Source organism: Physella acuta, unplaced genomic scaffold (genome assembly GCF_028476545.2).
Source record: "Physella acuta isolate Inbredline_101_S28 unplaced genomic scaffold, ASM2847654v3 ptg000441l, whole genome shotgun sequence".
In the NCBI taxonomy this organism is placed as follows: Eukaryota; Metazoa; Mollusca; class Gastropoda; family Physidae; genus Physella; species Physella acuta.
This window is the reverse complement of record NW_026731960.1, coordinates 32,011-52,298: the sequence shown is the minus strand read 5'-3', so window position 1 is coordinate 52,298 and position 20,288 is coordinate 32,011. Positions and strand designations below refer to the sequence as shown.

General features: G+C 41.8%; 1 protein-coding gene across 1 annotated transcript in view; it reads right to left on the bottom strand.

The window, feature by feature from the left end:
- LOC131943093 (uncharacterized) overlaps window positions 1–19,379 on the bottom strand; it is a 40,844-nt gene extending 21,465 nt beyond the window's left edge. Inside the window, exons 1-16 of the mRNA XM_059303111.1 lie at window positions 19,301–19,379; window positions 17,926–18,132; window positions 17,481–17,579; window positions 16,516–16,617; window positions 13,645–13,743; window positions 13,261–13,349; window positions 12,559–12,759; window positions 11,076–11,229; window positions 10,188–10,343; window positions 9,559–9,661; window positions 8,721–8,819; window positions 7,508–7,689; window positions 6,493–6,680; window positions 5,506–5,595; window positions 3,913–4,017; window positions 125–400 (exon numbers count right to left, since the gene is read on the bottom strand). Of these exons, the coding sequence (XP_059159094.1) occupies window positions 125–400; window positions 3,913–4,017; window positions 5,506–5,595; window positions 6,493–6,680; window positions 7,508–7,689; window positions 8,721–8,819; window positions 9,559–9,661; window positions 10,188–10,343; window positions 11,076–11,229; window positions 12,559–12,759; window positions 13,261–13,349; window positions 13,645–13,743; window positions 16,516–16,617; window positions 17,481–17,579; window positions 17,926–18,132; window positions 19,301–19,315 (2,165 nt within the window). The 5' untranslated portion in view covers window positions 19,316–19,379. The remainder of the gene's footprint in view (window positions 1–124; window positions 401–3,912; window positions 4,018–5,505; window positions 5,596–6,492; window positions 6,681–7,507; window positions 7,690–8,720; window positions 8,820–9,558; window positions 9,662–10,187; window positions 10,344–11,075; window positions 11,230–12,558; window positions 12,760–13,260; window positions 13,350–13,644; window positions 13,744–16,515; window positions 16,618–17,480; window positions 17,580–17,925; window positions 18,133–19,300) is intronic.
- Between the last annotated feature and the right edge of the window lie 909 nt (window positions 19,380–20,288).

The following is a 20,288-nucleotide window of genomic DNA, read 5'->3' as shown; positions in this document are numbered from 1 at the left end:
AACGCTAACACAACCCCCTCCTCAAACCAAACGTACAACGCTAACACAACCCAATCGTCAAACCAAACGTACAACGCTAACACAACCCATCCTCAAACCAAACGTGACACAGAAAAAAACCTACCCCGGGGCCGCTTCCTCCTCAGATTCGGAGGCGCTTGAGAAATCGTCCTCCTTATCGGTGTCTAGCGCGATGTAAATCGCTTTCTTCTTTTTCTTTTGAGGTTTCTCCTCGGGGGCTGAGGGGGGTTTCTCTTCTTTCTCTGCCTCGGGTGACCTCTCCCCGGGCTCCTCCCCGCCCTCTCCTTCAACCACCGTCTCCTCCTCATCAGAGCTGCTGGACTCTGGCTCTTCCCGCTCCCATTTCTCGGAACCCTGGGTCAACTGGACCGTGATAAACCTTGGGTAAAGGAAAAGTTGGACCGTGATAAACCTTGGGTAAAGGAAAAGTTGGACAACGATAAACCTTGGGTAAAGAAAAAGTTGGATCACGATAAACCTTAGGTAAAGGAAAAGTTGGATCACGATAAACCTTGGGTAAAGGAAAAGTTGGATCACGATAAAACTTGGGTAAAGGAAATGTTGGATCACGATAAACCTTGGCTAAAGAAAAAGTTGGACCACGATAAACCTTGGGTAAAGGAAAAGTTGGATAACGATAAACCTTTGGTAAAGGAAAAGTTGGATAAAGATAAACCTTGGGTAAAGGAAAAGTTGGATAACGATAAACCTTGGGTAAAGGAAAAGTTGGACCACGATAAACCTTTGGTAAAGGAAAAGTTGGATCACGATAAACTTTAGGTAAAGGAAAATTTGGATCATGATAAACCTTGGGTAAAGGAAAAGTTGGATAACGATAAACCTTGGGTAAAGGAAAAGTTGGATAACGATAAACCTTGGGTAAAGGAAAAGTTGGATAACGATAAACCTTGGGTAAAGGAAAAGTTGGACAACGATAAACCTTGGGTAAAGGAAAAGTTGGATCACGATAAACCTTGGGTAAAGGAAAAGTTGGACCACGATAAACCTTGGGTAAAGGAAAAGTTGGACCACGATAAAACTTGGGTAAAGGAAAAGTTGGACCGTGATAAACCTTGGGTAAAGGAAAAGTTGGATCACGATAAACTTTAGGTAAAGGAAAATTTGGATCATGATAAACCTTGGGTAAAGGAAAAGTTGGACCACGATAAACCTTGGGTAAAGGAAAAGTTGGATCACGATAAACCATAGGTAAAGGAAAAGTTGGACCACGATAAACCTTGGGTAAAGGAAAAGTTGGATCACGATAAACTTTAGGTAAAGGAAAAGTTGAACCATGATAAACCTTGGGTAAAGGAAAAGTTGGATCACGATAAACCTTGTGTAAAGGAAAAGTTGGATCACGATAAACCTTGCGTAAAGGAAAAGTTGGACCACGATAAACCTTGGGTAAAGGAAAAGTTGGATAACGATAAACCTTGGGTAAAGGAAAAGTTGGATAACGATAAACCTTGGGTAAAGGAAAAGTTGGACCACGATAAACCTTGGGTAAAGGAAAAGTTGGACCACGATAAACCTTGGGTAAAGGAAAAGTTGGACCACGATAAACCTTGGGTAAAGGAAAAGTTGGACCACGATAAACCTTGGGTAAAGGAAAAGTTGGACCACGATAAACCTTGGGTAAAGAAAAAGTTGGACCACGATAAACCTTGGGTAAAGGAAAAGTTGGATCACGATAAAACTTGGGTAAAGGAAATGTTGGATCACGATAAACCTTGGCTAAAGAAAAAGTTGGACCACGATAAACCTTGGGTAAAGGAAAAGTTGGATAACGATAAACCTTTGGTAAAGGAAAAGTTGGATAAAGATAAACCTTGGGTAAAGGAAAAGTTGGATAACGATAAACCTTGGGTAAAGGAAAAGTTGGACCACGATAAACCTTTGGTAAAGGAAAAGTTGGATCACGATAAACTTTAGGTAAAGGAAAATTTGGATCATGATAAACCTTGGGTAAAGGAAAAGTTGGATAACGATAAACCTTGGGTAAAGGAAAAGTTGGATAACGATAAACCTTGGGTAAAGGAAAAGTTGGATAACGATAAACCTTGGGTAAAGGAAAAGTTGGACAACGATAAACCTTGGGTAAAGGAAAAGTTGGATCACGATAAACCTTGGGTAAAGGAAAAGTTGGACCACGATAAACCTTGGGTAAAGGAAAAGTTGGACCACGATAAACCTTGGGTAAAGGAAAAGTTGGATAACGATAAACCTTGGGTAAAGGAAAAGTTGGATAACGATAAACCTTGGGTAAAGGAAAAGTTGGACCACGATAAACCTTGGGTAAAGGAAAAGTTGGACCACGATAAACCTTGGGTAAAGGAAAAGTTGGACCACGATAAACCTTGGGTAAAGGAAAAGTTGGACCACGATAAACCTTGGGTAAAGGAAAAGTTGGACCACGATAAACCTTGGGTAAAGAAAAAGTTGGACCACGATAAACCTTGGGTAAAGGAAAAGTTGGATCACGATAAACCTTGGGTAAAGGAAAAGTTGGATCACGATAAACCTTGGGTAAAGGAAAAGTTGGATAACGATAAACCTTGGGTAAAGGAAAAGTTGGATCACGATAAACCTTGGGTAAAGGAAAAGTTGGATAACGATAAACCTTGGGTAAAGGAAAAGTTGGATCACGATAAACCTTGGGTAAAGGAAAAGTTGGACCACGATAAACCTTGGGTAAAGGAAAAGTTGGATAACGATAAACCTTGGGTAAAGGAAAAGTTGGATCACGATAAACCTTGGGTAAAGGAAAAGTTGGATAACGATAAACCTTAGGTAAAGTTGGACCACGATAAACCTTGGGTAAAGGAAAAGTTGAACCACGATAAACCTTGGGTAAAGGAAAAGTTGGACCACGATAAAACTTGGGTAAAGGAAAAGTTGGACCGTGATAAACCTTGGGTAAAGGAAAAGTTGGATCACGATAAACTTTAGGTAAAGGAAAATTTGGATCATGATAAACCTTGGGTAAAGGAAAAGTTGGACCACGATAAACCTTGGGTAAAGGAAAAGTTGGATCACGATAAACCATAGGTAAAGGAAAAGTTGGACCACGATAAACCTTGGGTAAAGGAAAAGTTGGATCACGATAAACTTTAGGTAAAGGAAAAGTTGAACCATGATGAACCTTGGGTAAAGGAAAAGTTGGATCACGATAAACCTTGTGTAAAGGAAAAGTTGGATCACGATAAACCTTGCGTAAAGGAAAAGTTGGATCACGATAAACCTTGGGTAAAGGAAAAGTTGGATCACGATAAACCTTGGGTAAAGGAAAAGTTTGATCACGATAAACCTTGGGTAAAGGAAAAGTAGGATCATGATAAACTTTGGGTAAAGGAAAAGTTGGATCACCATAAACCTTGGGTAAAGGAAAAGTTGGACCACGATGAACCTTGGGTAAAGTTGGACCACGATAAACCTTGGGTAAAGGAAAAGTTTGATCACGATAAACCTTGTGTAAAAGAAAAGGTGGATCACGATAAACCTTGGGTAAAGGAAAAGTTGGATCACGATAAACTTTGGGTAAAGGACAAGTTGGACCACGATAAACCTTGGGTAAAGGAAAAGTTGGATCACGATAAACCTTGGGTAAAATAAAGTTGGATCACGATAAACCTTGCGTAAAGGAAAATTTGGATCACGATAAACCTTGAGTAAAAGAAAAGTTGGATCACGATAAACCTTGGGTAAAGTTGGACCACGATAAACCTTGTGTAAAGGAAAAGTTGGATCACGATAAACCTTGGGTAAAGGAAAAGTTGGACCACGATAAACCTTAGGTAAAGGAAAAGTTGGATCACGATAAACCTTGGGTAAAGGAAAAGTTGGACCAACATTGTCTACCATAGAATGGGTTGCCGTCTACACACTTACGAGGTTGCCAACTTGGTTTGGAAGACAACCCTCTTCTCCTTGTTGACTATCCCAGAAGGCAGTAGCCTCCACCTGTCACGTTCCTTGTTGATCCAGAAGATTCCCCTGGGAGGAGAATCACGTGGTTTATGAGTGATAAGCAATAAAGCTTAAGTCTAGTATTTAACAATAGGGCTGGTAAGTAGGTCACGAACCAGCTCTATGGTTCATGCAGGTTTTATTGAGCCTTATATAGCCGCTATAATTTTTTTTTACTGATTTTATGACAAATATTCACATTTGATTAGAAACGTTTTGCTGGCAAGTACGAAAACGAGACGATGGTGGCCTACTTACAAGCCCTATTTAAAATGTACCAAACTCAGTGTTTAGCCTCCTGGTTGCCAAAGCATAGAAGCAATCACCATGTACAGTAGTTAAAAGCAGTTTAGTCAAGTGATACGAATTTGAAATGTAAACGGCAGGTCTTAAAACTAAATGATGTGATTTAATTAGCTTGAAAGGAGCCACATCGCAGATGGCAAACAGGAGCCAAATGTGGCTCCCATGATCCGAGCTTGTGGCGGCTCACACTGTTAAATAAAGAAAATGTAGGGGAAGCAACTGCATGCGAAATCTTAATTGCACTTTTAACAAGAACTAATTAGATTCTATAACTTTTTACTATATGCTTTCACTACTTTCCAAACTCTTCTTTGTACTTTACCAACCCGACCACACCGACCCCTACCTTCCAATATAACAAAAGTACACCACTCACCACTTGAAATAAACGCTTTATTAGATCTACTTACAAAACTTGACCTGCTAACAAAACTAGACCTACTAACAAAACTAGATCTACTAGCAAAACTAAACCCACAACAAATTAGGCCAACAAAACTAAACCATCCACCAACAAAACTAAACCATCCACCAACAAAACTAGACCATCCACGAACAAAACTAGACCATCCATCAACAAAGCTAGACCATCCACCAACAAAACTAGACCATCCACCAACAAAACTAGACCATCCACCAACAAAACTAGACCATCCACCAACAAAACTAGACCATCCACCAACACAATTAGACCATCTACCAATAAAACTAGACCATCCACCAACAAAACTAGACCATCCACCAACAAAACTAGACCATCCACCAACACAATTAGACCATCTACCAACAAAACTAGACCATCCACCAACACAATTAGACCATCTACCAATAAAACTAGACCATCTACCAACAAAACTAGACCACCCACCAACAAAACTAGCCCATCCAACAAAACTAGTCCATCCAACAAAACTAGCCCATCTACAAAACTAGCCCATCCAACAAAACTAGCCCATCCAACAAAACTAGACCATCCAACAAAACTAGCCCATCCAACAAAACTAGCCCATCCAAAAATACTAGCCCATCCAACAAAACTAGACCACCCAACAAAACTAGCTTATCCAACAAAACTAGACCATCCAACAAAACTAGCCCATCCAAAAAAACTAGCCCATCCAACAAAACTAGACCCTCCAACAAAACTAGCCCATCCAACAAAACTAGACCATCCAACAAAACTAGACCATCCAATAAAACTAGACCTACCACGTGTTCTTGCCGTCCTGAGAAAGAAAATGTTCCTCTGGTAGATCATCTGGGTCTGGCGACTCCATCTCGCCCTGACCGAGCTCAGCCCTAGAAGGATGGAACTTAGATTTAAGTTTTTAACTGCTGTTATAGGCTATAGATCCGGTTCTCTTTCTATATATAAGGAAGCGTCTTGGTCGAGCGATAGAACACTGAGTTACCAACCTCGACGGGAATCGCAATTCAAAAAGTAAAGAACGCTTAGCATGGCTTAGTAGTATGCACGTTATCAGCATCACTTCATATCATAAGGACAGAGAAACAGATGAACTCTACTTCATCTGCCATGGTGGAAATTTGAAGAGTGTTCACCTCTCCATTCTTAATTCTAAGCGCGGATTCTCTAACCAGCGCATTACTTGAGGGGGGAGGGGGGAGGCTGATGAAAGTATATTATCTATATAAACTCTATTTTGTTCGAGAGGGGGGTAGATGTGCTTCGAAGAGAAAGGCCATCAACCCCAACATCATGTTGTAACTATGTACGTGACACCAGACCTCCAACATGACGTGACCCCAGACCTCCAACATGACGTGACCCCAGACCTCCAACATCACGTGACCCCAGACCTCCAACATCACGTGACACCAGACCTCCAACATGACGTGACCCCAGACCTCCAACATGACGTGACCCCAGACCTCCAACATCACGTGACCCCAGACCTCCAACATCACGTGACCCCAGACCTCCAACATCACGTGACCCCTGACCTCCACATGACGTGACCCCAGACCTCCAACATCACGTGACCCCAGACCTCCAACATCACGTGAACCCAGACCTCCAACATCACGTGACCCCTGACCTCCAACATCACGTGACCCCAGACCTCCAAAATGACGTGACCCCAGACCTCCAACATCACGTGACCTCAGACCTCCAATATCACGTGACCCCAGACCTCCAACATCACGTGACCGATCACATGACCGGAAACTCACCTGTAGAAAACGAGGACAGTCCCCACCTTGTGGAAGGCGCTGGTTTTGGGGATCTGCACGGTGAAGGGTTGGGTTGGGTTCAGACCGGAGGTGTGGCTGAAACTGTAGAACATGGTGGTGCAGCGGATGATGTTCTTCTCATAGCTGGTCTTGTCAATCAGCGCGGGGAGGGGGTAGGCAGGGATCGTCTGTGGGGGTACACGGGGTGGGGATGGGGGATGTTGTATTACTCGACCCTCTTATAGTTCCAAGTGAGAGATTTGATCTATTTTTGTTAACATAATAGCTACTCATTTACTAAAGTATACTGCAAATATCTATTAGTCATCTGTACTGTATGACGGACTACATGTTATGTAAAATTATTCTGTAGTGGTTGAAACTGTGTTAGTCATGTGACGACAGATACATCCTGTTAGCATGTAATTTACTGGGGCTATATTGGATACTGTTCACCCCCCCTCCCACCCACAACCTGTCTTAACTTTAAGTACAGAACCCCCTTTACTCCCAACCTCTATTGGTGAAGCTTCCCCTTCAGTGCATTACCACTCCCCCCCAGCCACTATTGATGCTACTCACCCTTAAGTGCAGTCCCCAGCCACGGCTAATGCTACTCACCCTTAAGTGCAGTCCCCAGCCACGGCTGAAGCTACTCACCCTTAAGTGCAGTCTCCCCCCAGCCACCATTGATGCTACTCACCCTTAAGTGCAGTCCCCAGCCACTATTGATACTACTCACCCTTAAGTGCAGTCCCCAGCCACTATTGATACTACTCACCCTTAAGTGCAGTCCCCAGCCACTATTGATACTACTCACCCTTAAGTGCAGTCCCCAGCCACTATTGATACTACTCACCCTTAAGTGCAGTCCCCAGCCACTATTGATACTACTCACCCTTAAGTGCAGTCCCCAGCCACTATTGATACTACTCACCCTTAAGTGCAGTCCCCAGCCACTATTGATACTACTCACCCTTAAGTGCAGTCCCCAGCCACTATTGATACTACTCACCCTTAAGTGCAGTCCCCAGCCACGGCTGATGTAATAAAAGTCCGTGCACTCATCCGGTTCGTCCCCCTCCAGCATAGTGCCAGGCCTGATACCCCCGGGCCAGTCCTCCTCTGGAACCTCTTCTTCGTTCTCGCCGGCCTCTCCCTGTTCCTTCTCCCCGTCCCCGTCCTTGGTGCCTTCCTCTGGAGCAAACGATAACATACGTCATTCATCATACAAGTTAGTAAACGATTATAGACGTCATTCACACGTTAGTAAAAAAATGATAAACATCAATCACCATACTAGTTAGTAAACGATGACAAACGTCAGTCACTACACAAGTACCCAGCACTTGCTTCGTGACTTACCTGTGACGTCCCACTTGTCCCCTGACTTACCTGTGACCTCTCACTTACCCCTGATTTACCTGTATCCACCCACTTGTCCCCTGACTTACCTGTGACTGCCCACTTTCTCCGTGACTTACCTGTGATCTCCCACTTACCCCTGACTTACCTTTGTTCTCCCAATGTTCCCCTGACTTACCTGTGACGTCCCACTGGTCCCATGACTTACCTGTGACGTCCCACTGGTCCCATGACTTACCTGTGACCTCCCACTTGTCCCCTGACTTACCCGTGTCCACCCACTTACCCCTGACTTACCTGTGACGTCCCACTGGTCCCCTGACTTACCTGTGACCTCCCACTTGTCCCCTGACTTACCTGTGACCTCCCACTTGTTCCCTGACTTACCTGTGACCTCCCACTTGTCCCCTGACTTACCTGTGACGTCCCACTTACCCCTGACTTACCTGTGACGCCCCACTAGTCCCCTGACTTACCTGTGACCTCCCACTTGTCCCCTGACTTACCTTTGACCTCCCAATGTCCCCTGACTTACCTGTGACCTCCCACTTATCCCCTGACTTACCTGTGACCTCCCACTGGTCCCCTGACTTACCTGTGACCTCCCACTTGTCCCCTGACTTACCTGTGATTTCCCACTTACCCCTGACTTACCTGTGACCTCCCACTGGTCCCCTGACTTACCTGTGACCTCCCACTTGTCCCCTGACTTACCTGTGACGTCCCACTTGTCCCCTGACTTACCTGTGATCTCCTACTTGTCCCCTGACTTACCTGTGACCTCCCAATGTTCCCCTGACTTACCTGTGACCTCCCAATGTTTCCCTGACTTACCTGTGACCTCCCACTTACCCCTGACTTACCTGTCCCTGGGTTCTCGTCATTGCTCGCGTCGTGCTCTGGGACGTCCGCGTTGGCACTTTTGTCATTCCAGGATAGCACCTTGTTTTCTTCCTTGTCGTCTGGGGTCAAACAGAGGTTTACAGAGAGATCTAGTGCTAGTAGCATAGTAGGTGGATGTGTGGTTAATCTCTCCCTCCCCCCCCCCTCACAAAAACAGTGGCAGACAGTTGGTTTACAGAGAGATCTAGTGCTAGTAGCATAGTAGGTGGATGTGTTGGTTAATCTCTCCCTCCCCCCCTCACACATACACACAAACAGTGGCAGACGATTGGTGTACAGAGAGATCTAGTGCTAGTAGCATAGTAGGTGGATGTGTTGGTTAATCTCTCCCTCCCCCCCTCACACATACACACAAACAGTGGCAGACGATTGGTGTACAGAGAGATCTAGTAGCATAGTTGATGGATTATTTGGTAAACCTCCCCCCTCCACACACACACAAACAGAGTTTCTTCCAGGCATCTCTTCGGGGGGGGGGGGGGCAAAATGAAATTTATATAATTTATATATAAAATATATACTTTTAACAGTGTCCGCCACCCCCCACCCCCCCGAAGAAAGTCTACCGCCCCCCCCCCCCCGAAAATTTCAAGTGCCCCCCCCCCCCCGGATAAAAACGTCTGGAAGAAACACTGGTTGGTTAACCACACATGCACAGTGTAGGAATGAATGTGTTTCTTAGACTGCCCCACACACTGTGGTATGAATGTATTAGTACTGTAAGCTTACATTAACTACATTACCAAACAAACAACAAAAACAAAATGGGAAACAATCCTGGACCAAGTCAACACTGACCCTCAGGTTCTTTCATGTATTTCTTCATTAATTCATCCACCACCGCCTTCTCTCTCTCAGCCCGGGTCGCGTCCCAATCAGCTGGGGGGTTGGGATATGACCCCTAGAGGAAAAAGGTTAGCATGGAGCACCAGGTTATATTCAAAAGCTTAAAATAAATTGTCAGGTTAATTAAATACCTTGTAGACTTATGGTGAGTGGATATTTGAACACTAGATGAAAATCTGAGTAAAATATGAACAGGTGTGGAGTCATAGTGAGTACAATATGAACATGTGTGAAGTTGTGGTGATTACATTATGAACAGGTGTGTAGTCATACATAAAAGACACTTAATTATCATAATTATAAACACGCTATTCTTCTGATACATCAGATTAAGTGCCTGCATCTCCATCTTTACTTACACCTACACCAGATTTAAAAGCAAAAGCTAAACGAATTTGAAATTCCTTAAAAGCATACTCTATCATGTATAAACAGCTAAAATGGTTAACCCTAAAGCGTTTCACGAATCGGTACTGATTTTCAAAATACAATGGCGTCATTGGGTGGGGTGCGGGGGAGTGTCACCCCACCTAATGGCGGCACCGACTAAATTATCAGCAATAACCAACGACTTCACTTACTTCCGGGATGTTGATTTTAAACATGGGATGGGCGCGACACGAATAGACGCCGTCAAAGCCTTTGATGAGCATGTAGGACTTGGGGCGCTTGATCATCACAAACTGACCTTCGTCCTTGAGGTCAATCTCCGTGAACACCAGGTAGCTGGTGTAGTTCTGATAGGAGAATAAAAAAATATCTGCTGATCTTGACCTTTATGAGAGTTGCATTTGTTGACAATTTAATTACAGCAAACCGCTACTGATTCATGTTTGTTGAAGTAAAAAAAAATTTACTGTGCCTTTTACGAGTGCCAAGGATCAAAGATATAGCGTCCTTGTTTCTACGTGTTGCCTATCATCATATACTTGCATTAAATTACAAATATAATGTATTTATCCTCCTATACTTACAAATTGCTTGTAGCTATCCTCCTATACTTACAAAGGTGCTTGTACTTATCCCCCTATACTTACAAATTTATGTACTTATCCCCCTATACTTACAAATTGCTTGTACTTATCCCCCTATACTTACAAATTTATGTACTTATCCCCCTATACTTACAAATTGCTTGTACTTATCCCCCTATACTTACAAATTGCTTGTACTTATCCCCCTATACTTACAAATTGCTTGTACTTATCCCCCTATACTTACAAATTGCTTGTAGTTATCCTCCTATACTTACAAAGGTGCTTGTACTTATCCCCCTATACTTACAAATTTATGTACTTATCCCCCTATACTTACAAATTGCTTGTACTTATCCCCCTATACTTACAAATTGCTTGTACTTATCCCCCTATACTTACAAATTGCTTGTACTTATCCTCCTATACTTACAAATTGCTTATACTTATCCTCTTATACTTACACATTGCTTGTACTTATCCCCCTATACTTACAAATTGCTTGTACTTGCTGAGCCGTACCGGTACCTCTCCTATATATTTAGCCTTGGATGTGATCTTCAGGACGACTTCGTGAGTGGTCAACTCTTCAAACAGCCGGAAGTAGGCCTTGACCCGAGTCTCCCGGGGGTGGAGCCTGCGCATCATTCTGTTAGCACGGGAAAACACGGACATAATTAATTTTATCAACGTATCAGGTCATTAAACACGGACACCATTCATTTTATCAACGTATCAGGTCATTAAACACGGACATAATTAATTTTATCAACGTATCAGGTCATTAAACACGGACACCATTCATTTTATCAACGTATCTGACAGCATTCATACGGTAGGGAAAGTAAAGGCTGGGCAAAGTGCTGACCACACCTTCCCTTCATATGCCGAAGTCACAGAAACATGAACTCTACTTCTTTTTTTTTTACATGAAACGCGGAAACCATTAATATTATTTAATCAGCTTATTTTCTTTGTTCCGCACAGGAAAACACGGACTTCATTTACAAAATTGAATCAGCTCGTTTGGTCTATTAGCTTTCTTTTCATCATGAACGTTTTTGACGGATAAAGAATCGTATTAGTCCATAGTGCTGGATAATACATGATGGATGAGTGTAAACCCAGGGATATTTCACACTGTAACTAACTTCTGAAGCATGAAGGTGCGTAAACTTCAAATAATACTGAAGGAAAACTAAATTGGACAGGGGAGGTTATAACGTATTTTCTCTACGTTTATAATTCAAGCTTGGTTGTCGGTCCTAGTAGAGATTTTAATTTAGTTACAAATGTATTTTTTTTAGCAAACGAGTTAATTACAGATGCCATATCTGTATTAGTAATTATTGATAATAAAACTTATTGATGGGGATTAATGGAAATGATATATTTATAAATGGGTAGGAAGTCCGCCTCGCTCGATTGGAGGCGGGCCCATGTCGAATGCGTGTGCCAAGTGGGCCACTTTTGGTAAGCAGAACTGGCGCTGTGGGATGAACCAAACGGCTCGGTTAAGGTGCCAAAGGTAGCCGCTCATGAGACACTATAAAAGGTGTTGGGCTACAGAAGCCATAACTGTAGCTATAAAAGCCATACCAGCAGCTATAGAAGCCATACCTGCAGCTATATAAGCCTTACCTGCAGGTACAGAAGCCATATCTGTAGCTATAGAAGCCATACCTGCAGCTATAGAAGCCATACCTGCAGCTATAGAAGCCATACCTGCAGCTATAGAAGCCATACCTGCAGCTATAGAAGCCATACCTGCAGCTATAGAAACCATACCTGTAGCTACAGAAGCCATACCTGCAGCTACAGAAGCCATACCTGTAGCTATAGAAGCCATACCTGTAGCTATAGAAGCCATACCTGTAGCTATAGAAGCCATACCTGTAGCTATAGAAGCCATACCTGCAGCTACAGAAGCCACCACCTGTAGCTATAGAAGCCATACCTGTAGCTATAGAAGCCATACCTGTAGTGCCAGACGTCACTGAAGTATTGCTCATCCTGCTGCAGTGGTATCGGGGGATCGGCTCGGTACGGACGTATTCGAATACTGAATATAAACTGCATCCTCTCTGACCAGAGTGCCGAGGTAACAAAGAGCAGCAGGCCGTCTGGGCCGATCTGATTCAACTGTTTGCGGCCGATAAACGAACTACACAAGTCGATACTGTGGGGGAAAGTTTAAACTAGTTAGGTACTTCTTGATGTGTAAGAAGGGGGTATTATGGCGTAATACAGAGGGGGCGTTTGGGGGGGGGGTATGTAAGGAATGATGGGTTGTTTACTTTTTAATCGTTGAAAGATATAAAAATTACGAGAAACGCGTTAAATATTAAGTAAGTAAAGTTCCCTTTTCAAACCTGACGGTCAATGGGGCAAGTGAACTAGAATAAACTTGTTTCTGTGACTCAGGGTCGGTCTACTGACTTGAACCCGGATTCGAACTCGAGACTTACGGGTTAGCAGTCCAGCTCTCTACCGCTAGACCACTCCGTCCCATGTTAAATATTAATATAATTAAATTTATGTTAGGGAAAGGTTTAGGTCTGAAGGGGTTGTTGTCGTGGAATGGGGTGGGATTGGTGTGATGGCGTATGACAATGTGTCTGCACAAAAAAAACAAAAAAAACAACAAACACCTGTAAGGTGACATGCTTGTGGTACTCACGGTCCGTCGTCCAGAGCGTGATCATAAGCCTCCAGCATCTGTCGGATTGGACTGTCGTCGTCACATAGATCCAGGGGCGTTTTGTCGTCCTGTCAACAAGTGGTACTGTGGGTTATGGCTTAATACAAGTGGTACTGTGGTCTAATTCTCCATACAAGTGATACAATCTGATACTTAAGATACCCGAGACAAAATATTTCAGGCAAAACAAAACTCGAGCAAAATATTTTAGGGCTAAAATACTTGAGATGAAATAAACTTTGTGCACCTGAAACACGAGTTGATCTCTGACCTTTTAAGACTAGAGCACGAGTTGATCTCTGACCTTTTCAAACACGAGTTGAACTCTGACCTCTTAACCTAGACTACAAGGTGAACTCTGACCTTGTTCTTGAGATGAACATCCGCCCCAGCGTAGAGCAGCCAGTTGACGACCTTGACATGCTTCCCCCGGACAGCAAAGTGAAGCGGTGTCCAGCCGTGCTGGGGAGTTCAAGGTCAGGGTTAAAAATAACAAATACATGTTTGAGTAGAACTTACAAAATACAAGGTTTGCTTATTTGTTCTTGTTTGTAATTGGCATACGATTCCAATGAGTGCATGTTCCATGCTAGCGCCAATGAAGACACAATGCCAGAATTATTTTTATTTTTTTAAAGGGGAGATTTAAGCTACTGGTAGCAAACATGCATCGTTTTCTAATTTCTACCCGAATCATAACTGAGCTCAACCATAGCATAATACTAATAACATAACACACTAATTATTATAGTAAGCAGTCATAACAGAGGCGTATCCAGGTTTTCGTTGTAGGGGGAGCGAAAAGAGCAAAAAAAGGCGCCGAATTTTTAACACGTTCTATATACGTGTATATATATATATATATATATATATATATATATATATATATATATATATATATATATATATATATATATATATATATATATATATAATTACTAGCTATGATGTAAAAAAAAATTGAAAGTAGCACTCTGAAGAAATAAGAAAAAAAACACACAATGTAGGCCGACAAAACAAAAATTGTATCAGTCTAAACAACAATATACACATACTACAACCAAAAACAATGATCGTAACACAATCTGTTTTGTAATTCTTGTAAAAAAAATTCTTACATAATAATTCCTGGGAAATTATTTAAGACAAGTGAAATAGGGGAAATAATCACTCTCTTAATATAAATATGTACATATCTACACATTTAATTATAAATGTCAAAACAAATAAATAATTACTTTAGAATATAATGAAATTGTTTAACTCTATTCGTGTTTACAAAATGTTTTTGTCTATAATCAGAATTTAATATATCGTCATCATAAATGCTAAAGTATTACAGCATAATGAAAGTTTTTTAAATCAGAGCTGGTATAAAACCACGCTTTTCGCTACAGTAGAAGAACATTCGGAATGACGGCCTAAATTTAACTTACTGCCGGTCTTTTAGTTCAGATCACATATTTTTAATTAACTACTGCTTCTTTGTGTTCTTTAAAGATAATTTTTTAACAAAGTGATAGGTATGGGTTAGATCACACACCTTTTTACTGGTAATTGCAAAAACAATATTCACAGAGTTTTACGTTTAAAAAGCTAATTTTCTGGCGGCATGGTACGTTGGTGGGGAGTGGGTTCAACTTCATTCACCACTGTCCGGTCACTTTAGGTCAATTATCTAACCCAGTGTATACCTAGGTGTGACATTAATGTCGCTCTACACAATTGTGGAGGTGAGGTGTGTGTGTGTTTGAAATAGATTTAAATAAGTAGCAGTGGTATTATGACAATATTTTTTTACAGAGGGGTCCGTGGGGGAGGGGGGTTGTAACTGTTTCATATAATTTGTAATCGTAATCACTATCGCCCAAACTGTAAGAATACTACTACTTCATCGTGATGACGTTATTGACTTTGTCAAAATTTCCCCACCACTACGCAGTTTGCTCATAAGTAAATTTAAATAGAGGTGCCACATCAGTTGTATTTGTTCTGTATTGTAATTTTTTCAAAATTAATCACACGATTCAAATTGTATATATAAAGTAATTATGTGTGAAGTTTTATGTAGAACATTTTCTAATTCAATTATTCGTAAGCAAATACATTATACAGTTGTCTTAAACTTAACAATCCTCTTGCCAAGTGGTACTACCCGTAGAATTTTTTTAAATATTGCAATGCATCATAATGGTTATTTTTAGAATGGCAAACTGCTGCAGCTGTTAATACGTGTTGTAAACGTAGACACTACTAGACTAGTATAATAATGCTTAATTGATGCATGAAAAGAAATCTTGTGATTTACACAGATGTGCCGACCAAAAATATTTTTTTAACAAATATCATTGTTTAAAACTCTTAGCTTAAAAAGTTTCCAAAAAGGCGCCACTTTGCTGAAAATGGCCAGAGGGGGAGCGGCCGCTCCCCCTGCTCCCCCCCTGTGTACGCTACTGAGTCATAATCCGACACAGGAATATCTTCTAGTATATAATTAAGATCCTCTACACTATCATCAAGATCTTCTAGCCTAGCAACAATATCCTCGATATCCTCTAGCCTAACAACAAGATCCCCTTAAAATCATCTATTCTGGCACCAAGATCTTCTAGGCTAGCACCAAGATCCTCTCAAGATCCTCTAGTCTAGCAACAAGATCCTCTAGTCTAGCAACAAGATCCTCTCAAGATCCTCTAGCCTATCAACAAGATCCTGTTAAGATCTTCTAGCCTAGCAACAATATCCTCGATATCCTCTAGCCTAACAACAAGATCCCCTTAAAATCATCTATTCTGGCACCAAGATCTTCTAGGCTAGCACCAAGATCCTCCAGTCTAGCAACAAGATCCTCGTCTAACAACAAGATCCTCTAGTCTAACAACAAGATCCTCTCAAGATCCTCTAGTCTAGCAACAAGATCCTCTCAAGATCCTCTAGTCTAGCAACAAGATCCTCTAGTCTAGCAACAAGATCCTCTCAAGATCCTCTAGCCTATCAACAAGATCCTGTTAAGATCCTCTAGCCTAGCAACAATATCCTCGATATCCTCTAGCCTAACAACAAGATCCCCTCAAAATCATCTATTCTGGCACCAAGATCTTCTCAAGATCCTCTAGTCTAGCAACAAGATCCTCGTCTAACAACAAGATCCTCTAACCTAGCAACAAGATCCTCTCAAGATCCTCTAGTCCAGCAACAAGACTGTGTAAAGATCCTCTAACCCCAAGTACTCACCGAGTCCTGGACGTTGACCGAACTGTCCTTTGATACGAGCAGTGGGGCAATGAGGTCACGTCTGCCCTGTATGACAGCAATATGGAGGGGGGTCCGACCTGCCTGATCAAACAAGCAATTTCAGGTGAACTCGTTGTATAGAAGCAAACATCTAACACAAACAAGCAATTTCAGGTGAACTCGCTGTATAGAAGCAAGCATCTAACACAAACAAGCAATTTCAGGTGAACTCGCTGTATAGAAGCAAGCATCTAACACAAACAAGCAATTTCAGGTGAACTCGCTGTATAGAAGCAAACATCTAACACAAACAAGCAATTTCAGATGAACTCTATTACCTCTCAGAGATCATAGAAATATACAATGGTTGTTTTTTTACATTTTAAATAGAAAGTAAATGTTTTTAAATTGTTATAATTCATGTTCAAGCGCCCGGATCAAATGTCTTTAAGAAATCCTATTTTTACAAAAAAGTATAATGTCTAATGTATTGTTGTATTGATGAATCAATGACGTGTGTGAAAGTGTAGTGAAATGATATCATAGACAGCAACTCACAGGGTCCACGACACTGGTTGTATTGATGAATCAATGACGTGTGTGAAAGTGTATTGAAATATCACAGACAGCAACTCACAGGGTCCACAACACTGGTTGTATTGATGAATCAATGACGTGTGTGAAAGTGTAGTGAAATGATATCATAGACAGCAACTCACAGGGTCCACGACACTGGTTGTATTGATGAATCAATGAAGTGTGTGAAGGTGTAGTGAAATGATATCGTAGAAAGCAACTCACAGGGTCCACAACACTGGTTGTATTGATGAATCAATGAAGTGTGTGGATGTGTAGTGAAATGATATCGTAGACAGCAACTCACAGGGTCCACAACACTGGTTGTATTGATGAATCAATGAAGTGTGTGGATGTGTAGTGAAATGATATCATAGATAGCAACTCACAGGGTCCACGACACTGGGTTCAGCTCCATACGAGACGAGGATCCTGGCGATCTCAGGCTTGTTAAGTGCGACGGCTTTCCTCAAGGGAGTTAATCCTTGCTGGATACACACAGGAGAGAACTGCTGACATCAGCGTTAAAACACACCAGACGCGCACTGATACACGCACACATATGCACGTGCTTACACAAGCCAAACGCACGCGTAAAATTACAAATAAGAGTATAATTATTTTAATGTATTTTTTATTCATTTTCTAAACGATTTTATTGTTGTTTTTTTTTTAAATTTAATTAACGTTGAAATTTGTTTACGTTGATGTCATTGGCCAGTATCATTAGTTGCGGACAAGGTTATGGCTAGTTTGGTATTAGTAGGGGAAGAGCGACGGAGAGAGAGGAACTAAGTTTGAACACCAGCAGTTGGGTACGGCTAATCGACTTACTAGATCCTTGAGCTTGAGTAAGTCCTCCGGTTTGTCCAGGTAGGTCATGATGGCCTTGACCACTTCCGTCTTGCCCTCGCTGATGGCATCAAAGAGCTCCAGCAGGATCTGCTTCTCCCCAAGCCCTGACAGTACTATGGCGGGTGGGGCGGGGGCGGGGGTGGGGGAGAGCGCCAGTGGGGTCTGGGATGGGATCTTTAACACCGACTGTAAGAAGACAAAAACAATCGGATCTGTTACAAATAAACTTGACGTATTAAAAGTTAAAGTTCGTCCTTCAGACCCAAAGATCCATAAGATAGATGAAGAAGAGTTCAATTCTTTTCTAAACAGCGTATTAAGGAATAATGTGGTCAACACCCAGCCATTTTTAATCTATTAACGTGAGTCACGTACGCATCAGAGTGGGATGGACTCAACCCATCAGGTGAAGATCCGAAACTGAGACCTTCTGGTTAGAAGTCGAGCGCTCTACAACCCTACCACGTAAGTACGTCTGTAAAATATAAACTTCTATAATTTTCAATAATCTTCTATAATGTTCTATAACCTATTTCAGCACAAAAATATTATTTCAATAGCCATGTGGAGGTCTTCTATAAAAGACGCCATTTTGTTTTTACCATTCCATCTCCCCCCCCCCCCCCCACTCCCACAAGGCCCAAAGTATATTAGCCTCTCGGTTCTATCTCTAGCATTGCTTGCCCTAAAGCTTGTGGCAGGAATTTATTTTAACGCTGGTAAGATAATGTACCATACTATTGTATTATACGATTTTTTTTACTGCCAATGTCATGGCTTCACGGAATTAAGTCATGTAAGTCAGTGGCGTAGCGAGGTCAGGTGTCACCCGGTGCGGCACTTAATGGTGTCACCCCCCAGGGGCATAGCGACTCTTCCCGGGGACAAACTTTCAAATTTTCGATTTGCATCCCCCCCTCAAACTTTCGATTTGCAACCCCCCCCCCCCCAAACTTTCGATTTGCACCCCCCCCCCCTCAAACTTTAGATTTGCATCCCCCCTTGAGTTTTTCTCTATATATTTTGCTATTTTTTGCCTTGGTGTCACCCCCCTAAATGGTGTCACCCGGTGCGGTCCGCACCCCCCGACCCCCCCCCCCCCTACTACGCCTCTGATGGAAGTCAGCAATTAGGTTTAGCCTTTAGTTAGGGCTAGGGTAGCGATTCTAACAAGATAAGGATTTTAAAATAGGCATCTACTCTAGATCTAGTCTCTAGACTAGTCTAGACTGTAGCTTTAAATACGCCAGGTCGTTGATCCATAACGTAAGGAGGTGGGAGGAGATATACATTCTAAGAAAATTATCTTAATCAGCTCCAATGTAAGGCTAGAGTGAAGTGAAGAAATCCTTACCTTAGAAGAAGACATTTTAATATCAAAAGTGAGTCGTTCGCTTTACATACACCAAGACATAAACAATTCTTATCCGACTCGCGCGTCGTCTCGTCACGGTCTCTTTGTGTGCACAAATTTGTGACACAAAGAATCGGGAATTTCAGTTCTTTTTTTGGGTTAATAACATGTTAAAAGTATGTCCTATTGACAAGGTTTACCCAAGCTGATTTGTTCCAAACTTGAAATTTAAGTTGGGCTCCAATTAATACTGTAATGTGACATGTAATTCGATGTTTGATTCTTTAAAAAGTAATTAATTTTAATATAAAGTACTAAAAGTATTTTGCTTTTTTTACACATTCACGCGTTTTTAATAAAAAGCTTTTTTAATGCATACACTAGAAAGAAGTTGTTGTTTTTTAATTTAGCAATGTACTATCTAGTAACTATAAAAAAATCACATGCTTTTAGCATTAATTCCATGATATAGTACAATTCCATCTACACCCACACAGACAACCCACTTTCTTCAAACCACCATCCTAAATTCTCCACATTACCATCCTTCTACCACCACACTACAACCACTACCACCCAACAATAACCATCAAACTACCACCACACTACCACCCAACAATAACCATCAAACTACCACCACACTACCATCCTTACTACCATCACACTACCATCACACTATCATCCCCACCACCACCACACTACCATCCTTAAAACCGCCACACTACCATCCTTACTAACATCACACTACCATCCTTACATCACACTACCATCCATACTACCATCATACTACCACCACACTACTATCCTTACTACCATCACACTACCATCCCTAACACCACCACACTACCATCCTTAATACCGCCACACTACCATCCTTAATACCGCCACATTACCATCCTTACTACCATCACACTACCATCCTTACCACCACCACACTACCATCCTTACTACCATCACACTACCATCCCTACCACCACCACACTACCAT